The 14526-nt window shown below is 49.6% G+C and overlaps 1 protein-coding gene across 4 annotated transcripts in view; it reads right to left on the bottom strand.

Moving 5' to 3' along the window:
* Window positions 1-554: 554 nt before the first annotated feature.
* The window catches only part of WASHC3 (WASH complex subunit 3), a 285351-nt gene continuing 271379 nt past the window's right edge, over window positions 555-14526 (bottom strand). For 3 of the 4 annotated variants that reach the window (XM_069629933.1, XM_069629934.1, XM_069629935.1), the window contains one exon: window positions 555-880. In XM_069629933.1, coding sequence (XP_069486034.1) covers window positions 730-880 — 151 coding nt within the window. In that variant the 3' untranslated portion in view covers window positions 555-729. Of the gene's footprint in view, window positions 881-940; window positions 3934-14526 lie in introns of those variants that run through there. The other variant, XM_069629936.1, reaches the window with a different exon arrangement.

Genomic DNA, 14526 nt, shown 5'->3' with positions numbered 1-14526 from the left:
ATTCTGGGCCTAGCAGTTATCTTGAGTAATATTATACTTTCTCTAGAAGCGTGGTACTAAGAGGGTTAGGGCTACAAAGTGTCAACTGTACACTATAAACTCACCTATATAATGGCAAACATGCAATTAAAGGAAAATACACAACAGTAGTCCATGTTCACATTTCTCTGATCTAAGTAACATTTTCTTCGAATGGTAGTCACGATGCCTACCAGCTGTTGGTGTGCCAGCCTGCACAGCAGAAAGCAAATGTGTCTATACACATAGATTTTACAGGGTCCAGGTCCACCTGGGTCGAAATCATTAATACCACTTGTAGGTACAGGTAATTTCATTAAAGTAAAACCGTTAGGACAGAAAGAAATTTCATGGCAACAACATTCACCGGAGCTTGTAAAATTCAATAAAACTCAGGATTTTTCGCTTGCTGATGGAAATCCAGCACTGTAGGTTAGTAGTTTATGGACATAAATGAACTCCAACCCATGACCCCAATGCACTGTCAATGCTTATTGGCAACAAAAAAAGTAAACATACACAAATAAAGCAGATGATTTTGTTTTCAATGTCTTCTTTTCTTTATTGCACCAAATCAAATTAAGTGTAGTTGTTACTCAGGTAATCTACTCCTGCTGAGACTGCAGGATACATTACCAAGAAAAAAGTCTCTGCAACCGTAACAATTGCACAAGGTCATTTGTTCTGCTTAGGAAGGCTGGATGGCAGAGTCTACCTCTGAACTTGGGGCCACCTGCAGTGACCTTGCCCCATACTGTTATCTTTCCAGTCTGAAGGATCAGAAGGTCTCCAAGAAAGTGTGTTATGCAACTGCTGAATCATCTTGGAACAGCCAAGAGAGGCCACCTCAACCCCCATCGGTCTGCAATGCAAATCACAGGTATATGGTCACCTGGCCATTAGACACAGACGAAAATCAGACTGCAATATGTAACAAGGACTTTATTAAGAGCCGGATGAAGAAACAGCACACCTTGCAGCACATGGTTTCATCAATGTGGCAATAAATCGCAAGTCAGTCTTCAAGAAACAACTTGCACCCCATGTTCTCTCATCTTTCATTCCCCTCTCCCTATACATGTGACTAAAAAGAGCAAAAGAGCGATTTATCAATGGCTGAAGAGTGTGAAACCTCTATACTAGAATTACCCATCTATAATAAAAATGTGGTTAACATATTAACTGTAAACAAAACTACAGAGGGCCTTTAGAAGAGCAATATAGCTCAGAAAGCCATTCAATGCAGTTATTATCACAAATGTGTTATAGGTAAGAATGCTACTCACCTGCTCCAAATCAAGAGTGCACTATAGTGTAGAATGCCACTCACCTCCAATGATCACACGTACATCAAAGCTCAGAACACCATTCACTTACTCTGTTCATTACAATGCGTTATATCCAAGAATGCCACTCACCTCCAATGATCACACGGACATCAAAGCTCAGAACACCATTCACTTACTCTGTTCATTAAAATGCGTTATATCCAAGAATGCCACTCACCTCCAATGATCACACGGACATCATACCTCAGAATACCATTCACTTACTCCGTTCATTACAATGCGTTATAGCCAAGAATGACACTCACCCCCAATGATCACACGTACATCATAGCACAGAACACCATTCACTTAATCCTTTCATTACAATGTGTTATATCCAAGAATGACACTCACCCCCAATGATCACACGTACATCATAGCTCAGAATACCATTCACTTACTCCGGTCATTACAATGCATTATAGCCAAGAATGACACTCACCCCCAATGATCACACGTACATCATAGCACAGAACACCATTCACTTAATCCTTTCATTACAATGCGTTATAGCCAAGAATGACTCTCACCCCCAATGATCACACGTACATCATAGCACAGAACACCATTCACTTACTCCATTCATTACAATGCGTTATAGCCAAGAATTACACTAATTTCTTCCAAATATCAAAGTGCAATAGGACCAAGAATGCCACTCACCTCCAATGATCACACGGACATCAAAGCTCAGAACACCATTCACTTACTCTGTTCATTACAATGCGTTATATCCAAGAATGCCACTCACCTCCAATGATCATACGGACATCATAGCTCAGAATACCATTCACTTACTCCGTTCATTACAATGCATTATAGCCACGAATGACACTTACCTCCGATGATCACACGTACATCATAGCACAGCACACCATTCACTTACTCCGTTCATTACAATGCGTTATAGCCAAGAATGACACTTACCCCCAATGATCACACGTACATCATAGCACAGAACACCATTCACTTACTCCGTTCATTACAATGCATTATAGCCACGAATGACACTTACCTCCGATGATCACACGTACATCATAGCACAGCACACCATTCACTTACTTCGTTCATTACAATGCGTTATAGCCAAGAATGACACTTACCCCCAATGATCACACGTACATCATAGCTCAGAACCCCCTTCACTTAATCCTTTCATTACAATGTGTTATATCCAAGAATGACACTCACCCCCAATGATCACACGTACATCATAGCTCAGAACACCATTCACTTACTCCATTCATTACAATGCGTTATAGCCAAGAATTACACTAATTTCTTCCAAATATCAAAGTGCAATAGGACCAAGAATGCCATTCCCCTCCTACGATGATCATACATGCGTTATAGCCAAGAATGGCATTCACCTCCAAAGATCAAAAGTGCATCACAGGCAAGAACGCTGTTCTGCTCCTGCAACGATAACACGCATTATAGCAGAGGACGCCTCCAATGATCACATGTGCGTTTTAGACAAGGATGCCCAACACCTGCTATGATGATCAGGATAATTTCGGGACTTGCATAATTGACATTTACACAGGCCACAAATCCATAAAAATTCAATCAGGACTAATTGGAAGGGCAAATATGCATGAAAAACTAAACTGTGACCATGAAGTCCCATAAACGAAGGCCGATTTACGATTGATTTATGGCATGTGATATATGAAATAGACATCTGTGCAAGTGCTCTAAATATCCACGTTTCCATTGTGCCGCTGTGCTTCCAAACCACTGCAAGGAGCTCCTTGCTGATGAAGTGTCGCCTTATTTTGACTCTTCGACGAATAAAAAGGTCAATTAGCATAAGGTGTTAGAAATGTTTGTCCCAGAGGACCTCTGAAGAGCTATACAATGACCCTTAGAAAGCAATACATCCCCTGGAGCTCACACGACTGACTCTGCAAAAGCCAACAAATCCATCTTATTTTTATAGGGGAGCCAGACCAAATCTTAAATAGGAAGTCAACACATTGCCATTTAAAATGGACCGACAGAAAGGGTCAATGAATATTTCACTATGAGCCTCACAACAAACCAGATGTGTCTGGCTTAAAAAACCATTCGCAGGCCAGAGCGGGTAGTTTATGGAACCAGACGATAGGGTGCAGGCATGAATGCGGAATGCACTTCCAGTTCACATCGGCACAGCCAGCTCAAGTGCCAACTGGAGAGGTTTGGGTGGCTGTTATCCAAGAGCCTGTAGATCGTCTGCCCACCTCACAAATCTGTTGTGCCACCCCTTAGTGGTTAGAAGGGTCCAGAACTGCAAATGCAGGCATGATGCCCAGCTGGACGCGCAGAGAGACACCTGCAGGTATGCCAATAGAATAAAGCACCCGTCTGCAAAACGGAATTCAACGCTATCCTTCCCATTGGGAATATGCATAAAGTACTGAACGCTGGAGCGAGATATCCAGCCCAGGACCTGGACGCTAAATCCTCCACTGCGCTGGGTTTTCCACACATTTCTCGAAAGGCATTAGAGACTCAATCTCCTTAATCACTAAACGAGGACTCGCTGCCGGAGCTCTCATCGGCGTTGGCGTCGACATCATCAGGCACAGGCGCATCAGGAGTTCTTTGGAGCAGAAGGAGAAGAGCAGAAACACAAACATTAGTACAATAACTTCACCAGGACCGTATTCTTTCCATCACAATTGATCAACAAATGGCAAGATTATGCCAAGACATCTTCAGAGAAATCTGCAATGCCTTCAATTTAAGGTGGATCTCTTGAGACACGTTTACTAAAAACAATGTTCATTTTTCCAAGTCCCTCCACTCCAAAGTTTCCACTCCTAATTCAATGCTTGTAGTTCAACCTAACCAAAAACTAACAAGTTACCTTTTTAAAGCCACTATAACGCCCCCTTGACGACTCCTGTCCCACCCTGCTGTTTAGCCATTCTGTGTCAAACAAATGTCAAGTGGGTTTTCTGCTTTCTTCTGTTATTTTTAAGTTGGTGTAGAGGATATTTTTAGTTTTAAAAAAGTTACATCATTCAATACATATTTTAACTAATCAGAATTACTACTTGAATGGATTTAGTAAATCATTTTAGAATAATTCATTTGGCTTTTCTCCAAACAGTGTAGTTCAGCTGAATTCTTTCAAACAAATCATGCGATACCTTCTGAATGTCCAGCCTGGAGAAGGAAACTGAATTGTATAACGTAGCAGCTGTGTTTCTGAAGTTCTAATTGAACGTAATAAGTGTTAGAGCTTGAACGAGAACCTCTAACAGCCCCTATGCATCCTTGAGTCCCACTGGTTGACAATGTGAGAATTGTTCTTTGATCCCTGTGGTTCGAAACTTGCCCTTTAATATCCAATGGCACTGTTCAATGCATCCTCTGAATCTAGCCAGTTTAGCGGTGGCTGCTTTCTCTGCAAGGTTCACTTAGAGGCTCCACTCAACCACTGTTTCTTTTCCCTCTGTAATTTGCCCGCTACCCACCCAACCCCCATTAACAATCTGCTGCAGCTTTATCACTGTACGTGCCACACCACCCGGGTCCACCATCATAGTGCTGGAAATTGGTGTGATCCCTCAAAACCCTATGACAGTATCTTGGTGTTGCGTTTAGCGCCTTCCCTCACATATCACTCCATTGCCTGTATGTAAAGACATCAGCACCATGGACAGTGTAAACAACCGACAGCCAAAGGTGCATCAGCCACTTTCACTGCGTTCCGTGCTGTGATAGTACAGTTATGAGATCAGGTAATCCACTCATTCTTGTGCTCACCACTTCATCTCAGATTTCCTACCCATATGTTACCATCGGGATCTGCAACGCTTCCAACCATCTGCTTTTCTCTTCCACCTATCCAGTATTTCTCGACTCCTTCTGATCAAGCTGCCTCCAACCTACATGAAAACCTTCTCACTCTTGATTAGCACTAGCCGTTCCACCTTTTCTATCCGTCCAACAAACCCCTGCAACCTTGGCTATCCCTTTTTCTCAGGACGTCTCTTCGAAAGGCTGAACACTGCTAGGAACCCAAAAGGACATGACCCCTCTTATCTTCTGAACCTCTGCTCTTCATTCCTCTTAAGATTACCCACTTCTTTGTGCTAAAAAAGTTTCTCTTCACTTACTGCCAACCACTCATCACCCCCATTGCCTATTTCAACTCCTTAGCAGAATGCTCTCGCCCCACTTCCTGACCCCTCTATCAGACCCCCTTTCTTCGACTGATTTTGCTAACTATTTCACTTCTTAAGTCTCTGCTCTACGGTCTTCCTTTACTCAGTCTCTTCCTAGCCCAATCTTACCCCCACACCTTTCCCCACTTCTTAGTCAATTCCTCCACCCTCACTTTCCTTCCTCATTTTCCTTCACCTACCTTAAAGACGGACACTGCTTCTACTCTTTCTCATGCTTATCCTACAGCTTCTCCTCTTGAACCTATTCCGTCACCCAACCATTTTATCCCCATATCATCTCTCATCTCACCTGTCTTGCTAATATTTCAATAGCCACTATAACAAACTCATGGTGGAAACAGTAAAGACAGATTCAAGTGATCACAGTTCAAGGATGTTTATTAAATGTATGTGAGGGTTGGAAAAAACGCCTAATCTAAGATGGGAGCAAGCTACAACCATCAAATATGAATAAGGCAGTCCTAGTGGCGTCTTGTCAAATAAAAGGGCCTATACTAAGAAAAACCAATCCTTAAACTAAATACCAACAAAGAGTGTGGGATGAGATTATAAGAAAGATGATAAGTCAGGATGGGGTACTCGGGGTCTCCCTTCCCCATGTTTTTGAGCATGGGACAAGGCGGGACTCCTGAGCATAGCACACACTTGAGGTTTCCCAGCACGAGCCAACAGTTCCGCTCTCAGCTATCAGAGCCTTAGGTGGTTAAGTCTCTTTTCTATAAAAAGTCTCTTGCCTCGCAGGACCTGATGATGTACAAAAATAACAACCTACAGTTCCTTTCTGCTGGAACGTTGGGTGATGCTTTCTGACTGTTGGATTCCCCTGTTCCGGGCTCAGATCCACCTAAGAGTTTCTTGCATTATCAGTACCTTCGGCAGTTAACTTTCTTGCTTCCGAGGGTCTGATGATGTACACAAATAATAAACAACAGTTCTTTCCGGATTGTAATGGAGGTGATATGTCTTCAGCCCTGTGTCCCCCTCTTCCAGGCTCAGACCCCTCTCGAATATCAACCTCCATCCGTCGGGTTCACCCTGGCTTGTATTCAATAAGATTTCTCTGTTACATTCACATGTCGGTGCAGTGATGGCTTCTCACCTTTGGATTCCCCCTCTTCCGGGCTCAGTCCCCTCTCCACTGTTTGCTTTCCCTCTGTCGGGTTCATTATGGATTTCTTCTGTGAGATTCACAAGGCTTAATGTCTCTTTAAACAGTTCACTGTGAACATCCCTCTGCTGGGTTCACTCTTGTCAACACATTATTCATATGAGACTTTTGGCTTCGCCCCCTTTCCATCGGCATCCCTCTGTCAGGTTTACTATGCTAACTTTGTCAATCACACTGTTTTTTTGTACAGTTCTTACGATGCAGGATTCACTTCCGTTAGCTTCACAATAATCTGTCGGTCAAAAACTTTCGACTGTATAGAGGATTTTATGAGACCCCTATATAACCACTTTGTCCCCTTTTGCGCCTTTTCCCAAGGCCTTCCGGTAAGGAACAAGTTACTTAACTGTAACTGTTGTTCTCCAGCATGGGTCTGGCATGGATTTACATGCTCATGAATATTCCCCGTCGTCAGGCCGGGAATCCTCGGTAAAGCAAAAAATCAGTATCAGTTTCGTTTCTGATCTGTCTTTCTTAGTAGTAACCAATCACGGATCTCTGGGTCATACTGCCCCTAGCCAATGACTGCCCTCTACCTAAGCCCCTCCCCCGGCAGCCATCCTTAGATTTGGTAGCACGTAAAGTGGCAGTATGACCAAGTGAAGAGCCGCAGAGGGGTAGGTGGGAGGGTTCGCATGTGAATCCATGCCAGACCCATGCTGGAGAACAACAGTTACAGGTAAGTAACTTGTTCCTTCTCCAGCATGGGGTCTGGCATGGATTCACATGCTCATGAATAAAAGAATACATAGCAGTATACACATGCACAACCACGGGAGGTGGCAACAGGCTCAACATCAAGCAATACAACAACTCAACATTAAGCATCTCTTACCTCCTCACCAGGGTCACCTTAAGCGAACAGGTTGCGCAGCACTGCTTGGCTGACCCTGGACTCTTCCCTGGAGTCCCGATCGACGCAGTAGAATCTCGTGAAGGTGTGCGTCAGCCTCCACGTAGCAGCCCTGCAGATGTCCAGCAGGGGCACACCAGACAGGAACGCTGTGGTAGCAGCGATCGCTCTGGTCGAATGGGCTCTCGGACGGCCGGGCAGCGGTCGGTTTGCCAACCGGTGACAGTGCATGATGCAGCCGGAGAGCCATCTGGAAATGGAAGCCTTCGAGAGAGCCTTCCCTTGATGCACAGGTCCAAAGTTTACAAACAGCTGTGACGTCTTCCGAAAACTCTTTGTGCGGTCCACGTAGAACTTCAGCGCTCTAGCCACATCCAGCGAGTGCAAAGTCCTCTCGGCCGGAGATGAAGGCGACGGGAAGAAAACTGGCAACACCAAGGGCTCGTTGAGGTGGAAGTCCGACGGCACCTTGGGCATAAAGGAGGGGTGCGTCCTCAGCACCACCCTAGTGTCGTGAAAAGTCAAGTATGGAGGCTTGCAAGATAGGGCCTGGATCTCTCCCACTTGTCGAGCGGAGGTGATGGCCATAAGAAATGCTGTCTTCCACAACAGAAACTTCAACGGCATCAAATGCATAGGTTCGAATGGGGCCCCCATGAGCCTGGTCAGCTCCACGTTGAGCTCCCACGCCGGGGCAGGGGCCTTCACCGGCGGGAACGATCGGAATAGTCCCTTCATAAATTCCTTCACCAGGCGATGAGACCACAAGGACGCCCGTCCTGTAGTTCTGGTGTATCGGAAGATGGCAGCCAGATGTATCTTGATGGAGGCGTGGGACAGTCCAGCTTTGGCCAGCGACAGTAGGTACGGCAATACTTGAGGGGCCGTAATCCGCAGAGGGTTAATCTTCTGTGCACGGCACCAGACGGAGAACCTCTTCCACTTATGTCCATAGCATTTGAGAGTTGAGGACGCCCTGGCTTTTGCAAGAACCTCTCTGCAGTCAGCCGGGATATCGTATCCTCCAAACTCTAGTGCTGCAGGAGCCAAGCTTGCAAGTTCAACGACTCCGGGTCGTGATGGAGAATGGCGCCTCCTTCTCTGGAGAGAAGATCCGCGTCCGTCGCCAGCTTGATAGGTGGGGACGCTGACAAGTCCAGAAGGTCCGGGAACCAGATCTGTCTCGGCCACGCCGGTGCGACGAGGATCATCCTGCACCTGGACCTCTTGAGCTGGTTGATGAGACGGAGCAGCAACGGCAACGGAGAGAACGCGTAAAGGAACAGGCCGTCCCAAGGGAACGAGAAAGCATCGCCCATGCTCCTCGGCTGGGCGAACCTGCTGGCGAACCTCTGGCACTTGGAGTTCGTCGCCGTCGCGAACAGGTCGATCTGGGGTTTGCCCCACCGTTGAAAGAGCCGATCCACCTGCTCCTGGTGTAGTTCCCACTCGTGGCACGAGCGCAGCTCCCTGCTGAGTGAGTCGGCAATGGTGTTTTTTATTCCTGCCAGGTGGAAGGGAACCAGAAACATCCCCTGGGCGATGGCCCAGTGCCACAGATCCTGGGCCTCCTTGGATAGGGCTGGGGATCTGGTGCCTCCCTGCTTCCGGATGTAGAACATCATGGTGGTGTTGTCGGTGAAGATCCTCACCACTTTGTCCTTGAGGGACGGAAGGAATGATTTGAGCGCCCAGAACACGGTTCATAGCTCCAGGATGTTGATGTGAAGAGACCTCTCCTCCGGGAGCCAGAGGCCTCTTGCGTGGAGATCTCCGGTGTGAACCCCCATACCTCCAGGGAGGCGTCCTTCGTTACCGTATCCTGATACGCTGGGGCCTGAAAGTCCATGCCTGCCGAGAGGTGAGCACGGGCACCCCACAATAGTATTGCCCGACGGAACTCCTCGTCGAGCGGGATCCTGTCTTCGAAGCAGCCCGCACGCTTCAATCCAGCGGGCGTCGAGGAACTCTTGTAGCGGGCGCATCCGAAGTCTGCAAAGGGGCAGAAGGTAGATGCATGAGGACATCATCCCGAGGAGGGACTTGATGGACCACACTCTGGCCACATCCGTGGCTAACAGGCGATGCACCTTGCCCAAAATGGCCTTCGTCCTTTCTTCCGACGGGGATGCCAATCGCTTCACTGTATCGAGCTTCGCTCCCAGAAACAGTGCCACCTGCGACGGGACCAGATGGGATTTGGGGTAGTTGATGGCGAATCCCTGCTACGTGAGCAGGCGGACGGTCCTCGCTGTGTGTTCAACGGCGAGTTCTCTTGACCTTGCACGGATTAGCCAGTCGTCCAGGTAGGGGTAGACGTGGATCCCTTGCAGGCGCAGCCGCGCCGCCACAGGTGCGAGGCACTTGGTGAACACCCTGGGTGCCGACTTTAATCCGAACGGCAGGGCTCTGAATTGGTAGTGATGCCCCTGGACTACGAATCTGAGTAACTTTCTGTGACCTTATAGAATGGGATGTGGAAGTAAGCATCCTCCAGGTCCAGTGACGATAGAAAGTCGCCCTCCTCCAGCTGTCCCAGCACGTGCTGGAGGGTGACCATCCTGAATTTCTGTGCCTTGATGTACTCGTTCAACTGACGCAGGTCCAGGATGGGGCGCCAACCGCCTGTCTTCTTTCGGACGAGGAAGTATCTTGAGTATACTCCGGAGCCCAGGAGCCTCTTGGGGACGAGCTCGATGGTACCCTTCCTGAGCATCGCCCTTACCTCCAACAGCAGTTGAGGGACGTGATTCTCCTTCCTGGCCACGGGAGGAATGCAAGGACACTTCTTTTGAAATTCCAGCGGGTGTCCAGCACCCAACGGTCGGTGGAGATGGACTCCCACACGCTGACGAACTTCGTCAGCCGGCCTCCGACCGGGGTGCTTCGGTGGAGGCCCGACGCTATGGCTGGTTCAGTCCTGCTTGGAAGAGGCCTTGCCGCCTTGGCCTCCTTGCCGACGGCGGCAAGACCCTCCTTGCTTGCCGCGGCCTCTGTAGGCCTCCTGGGACGAGGAGCGGGCCGCCTGGTGGTAAGTAGAAGAGCCGCAGCTGGATCCCTTGGAGGCTTCCTGTCTGCCTCCAGAGCTCCGAAAGGGCCGCCGTTGCTGAAGGACTCCTAGGGCTCGGGATGTTTCCGTGTCTGTCTTGATGGCCTGGAGGGATTCATCCACCGTCTTTCCAAACAGGTTGTTGCTGTCGAACGGCATGTCCAAAACTCTGGTCTAGACGTCCTGCCGAAAGTCCGTCACCTTGAGCCATCCTCGTCGTCGTGGAGAAAACCCTGTTGCCCAGTTGGTGAAATCCGGTATCGGCAAAGTCCGTTGCCACCGTTATGGCGTGATCCGATACCACCTCTCCTTCCTGCAGAATCTGTAGGACCTCCGCCCTCTTGTGGTCCGGTAGGAAGTCTAGCAGAGGAGCTATCGTGAACCAAAGCTCCCTGTCGTAACGAGCCACAATCGCTAAGGCATTGGCCGCCTTAATCGTCGTTGCCGCCGACGAGATGACTCGTCGTCCCATGGAGTCCAACTTCTTGCCCTCGCTGTCCGGCGGGGAAGTGGAAGTTGAAGCCGCCGCACCCGCTGCTTTCTTCTTGGCTGCTGCCGAGACAACAGAGTCCGGCGTGGGCTGGGCCCTGAGGCACAATGGGGCAGCATCGGGGACCCGGTACTTCTTCTCGTACCTGTCCCTCTTGGCGGGTGTCGTGGAAGGGTTCTTGAGGATAGCCAGCCCCTCGTTCCAGATGTTGTGGAGCAACGGCACAGCGAGGACCGTCTTTCTCTTGGCCTCTCATCGTTGGTAAAGAAAACCTTCCTTTTTCTGTTCCTCAGGGCAGAGCTCGAAGAGCTCGGATACCCTGGCTATCATGGCGTGAAAAGAGCCAATTTCGTCGGGCGGAAAAGCCCGAGGGGGGCGTGATGAAGGGATGTCCGTTGTGTCATCGCCGCCGCCGTCGTCGTCGACCGTCCCTGTATCCGTCGCAGTATCCTCCCTAGGGTCCGGCGAAGGGCATGAGGGGTCCACAGGCCTCGCGGGCACGAAGGGCGGAGCGGGGTGGACTCTCCTCCGCTTGTTCGTCGGGCATCCCGACGGGCCTGGTTCTGGATCCTCCGTCGGGGTCCGTGGTAATCTCGTCCTTATCTCAGTACATAAGGATTGGATCGCCAACAAAATGGCCGCCGAGCTATCCTGGGGCTCGGGTAATGGCTGCGATGGACGGGATGGCTGCTCCACTGGGCCCTCATCGTCGCTATCTTCGATCACATCAGCGGGAACCGTCCCCTGGGATCGAACCTTCTCAAACCTCTCGTTGAGGCCTATGAACCTCTCGTTGAGGCCTTTCACGGTTTCCACCGGATCCTCCTCGGAAGCTGAATCCGAGTCCGTAATGGCCACCGCCCCCCCCCCTTTTTCCGCTGGGGTCTTCATGGGGGTCTTAACGATGGTCTGGAAAGAGGATTCCCTCCGCGGCGGTAGGGAAACTCTGGGCCCCGAGGCTGCCTCCACTGGCGTAGCCAGGGCCGCTGCGACAACCTCGATAGTGGCCTTTGCAGGGTGGATCAAGGCCCTCACCACCTTAGGTGCGTCCTGGGCCTTCGCTTTGGGGGGAGGGTCATCGCCTCGGTCCCCCCCGGCTCCCTTCGAGATCGACCGGGGCCTCTCCAGAAGCTTACCCGGGTTCTCGGACTTCCTCTTCCCCGAACCAGAGCGCTGGCTCGTGGTTGATCGTGCCGGGGAAGTCGCACCCTGCCTGGCAGCCGAGGAGCCCGACCTTTCTGCGATCCCGGTGCCCGCGGACTTGCGGTGCTTGGCCTTCTGTTGGGCCCCCGTCGCCGGGGCGCCCTCACAGGACTTAGAAGACCGCTCAGACTTTTTCTTCGCCTTCTCACCTGCTGTGCCCTTCTCCAGCCAGGCGGCGAGGCGGGAATGACGATCTTGCTTGGTCCGTTCCGACAGGTTCCTGCAGAACGCACAGTCCTTCTCCACGTGCGTCTTGTCCTCATGAAGGCAGTAGAGACATCACGAATGCTCGTCCTCCTTGAAAACATTTTGCAATCCGCATCCTAGACAGTTCCTGAACAGCTTGGATCCGGGCATTGAGCTTCCCTTGTCCTGGGCCATGTCCGTTGAGGTAGGCCACAGATCTTCTGGAATCCTCCAAGAAGTGTAACTCGACGAAAGCTTCACCCTTGAGGGGCGTAGAAGAATTCCGAAACGGGTCCCTGTTATCGTTAGTAGAAACGGTGGAGCTTGAGGCTCGATTAAACGAAAAAATGAGAAAATTCTCCTGAAAAACATGAAAATGCAGTAAAAGCTTGAGAGCTAAACACGAGGACTCCCAACACTTGAACGTACGGTAAAAATCTGAGGATGGCTGCCAGGGGAGGGGCTTAGGTAGAGGGCAGTCATTGGCTGGGGGCAGTATGACCCAGAGATCAGTGATTGGTTACTACTAAGAAAGACAGATCAGAAACGAAACTGATACTGATTTTTTTCTTTACCGAGGATTCCTGGCCTGACGACGGGGAATATTCATGAGCATGTGAATCCATGCCAGACCCCATGCTGGAGAACAGTAGTTTCAACAATAGGGTAGTCGCCCAGAGATTCGATGAGTGAGCACCCACGTGGTGCCCAACTCCTCTGTAACTGGTTTTCCCCTTTCGTATCAACAGTTCTTTAAACTTTCTTCAATTAGCCGCTTGCTACTTTCGTTCAACACAGTTCGGTTTCTTATCGTCTCTCCCCTCGACCCACAGGCTGAGATGAACGGCTTGGCCTCTCTTGCTTCTGGAGTCAAGGCCAGTACCACGGTAGCAAGCGTCTCCCCTCAAATTGGTTATCAGCGGAGGAGGGCCCTGTGTACCGTTGACATCTGCTGCAAAACACGCTGGCTATTGTTTGCGGTCTTAAGATTCCTTCTGCAGAGGTTTCACAGGCCTGGCTTGGAAAGGGCAAGGTTGATTCCCTCCTTGCCACCCTCTCAATTTGCGCTCTTTCTCCACCTCTTGAACTGCCGTGCTGAATTAGCTCTCTTGTCGTGCAGTCTGCATTGCTCGTATTGGGCTCTCGTGCTCCATCTTTTATCCCTGTGGGGAAGGGAAAGGGCCGTCAGGTGTGTGTGTTTCTGGTCAATTGCCTGGCTTTGCCCGACCCTTGTGGTGGGACATGTCAGGTGAACGGCTCTGGTGTTCGTCTGTCTTCTTTCGTGCTGCGCGAAAGTGTTCGTGTCGGAAAAGGGCGTGTGGGGAGTAGAGTGTCTGAGTATTCTGCATGGTAGAATGGGAAGAAGGTGTTACAAGAAGGGGGAATTGTATTCTTCGTCCTAGGGGGTCTGGGGGGGGGTTAGGTGATTTTGGAAGAGGGATTATGGGAACAGTAGTGTTTTGTTCATGCTGACTGGGAGTCCGGAAAATAACCAGAGGGACATGGTAAAGAATGACCGGGAGTAATCGGGTAGGACACAGGAAAACAGGAATTCTGGGAGAGATCATTTGTAGGTGCAACAGGGTTTAGGATCTTGGTTTATTGGTTATATACGCAGGGCTTCTTGGATCTGGGCAGGAGAAATTTAATGGGAGGAAGGGTGGCAGATGTTCAGCCTACAAAGGTCTCAGGGATCTCGCTGTCCTCTCCTTCTTCCTCGGTATAATACCGCATCTCACCTGGGGTATTTCCCTGAACACAACCATGGGCTCCCCCATCCAGGTGATTCTCTGTCTGAGAGCATCAGCCCTCCCCAGGCCACCTGAATGACATGCATTACATACCGTAATAGCATTTTGGATGATTGTATCTGCTTAGATTCACATGCTGCGCATATGGTCCGACATCCAGTGGTAACCGCTGAGTAGTGCATCTTGTCTTTCGGGGACTGGAAGGGGACGTCGGCGTAGGCATGTCTGGAACACTATCCCTATTGTGACGTTTAGTGTACCCAAAATCCCTAACACGCCGAGGTCTCTCTGATTGTATT

Source organism: Ambystoma mexicanum, chromosome 12 (genome assembly GCF_040938575.1).
Source record: "Ambystoma mexicanum isolate Mex_15411 chromosome 12, UKY_AmexF1_1, whole genome shotgun sequence".
Taxonomy (NCBI): domain Eukaryota; kingdom Metazoa; phylum Chordata; class Amphibia; order Caudata; family Ambystomatidae; genus Ambystoma; species Ambystoma mexicanum.
The sequence above is the reverse complement of the archived record's forward strand: the minus strand, read 5'-3'. Positions and strand labels throughout refer to the sequence as shown.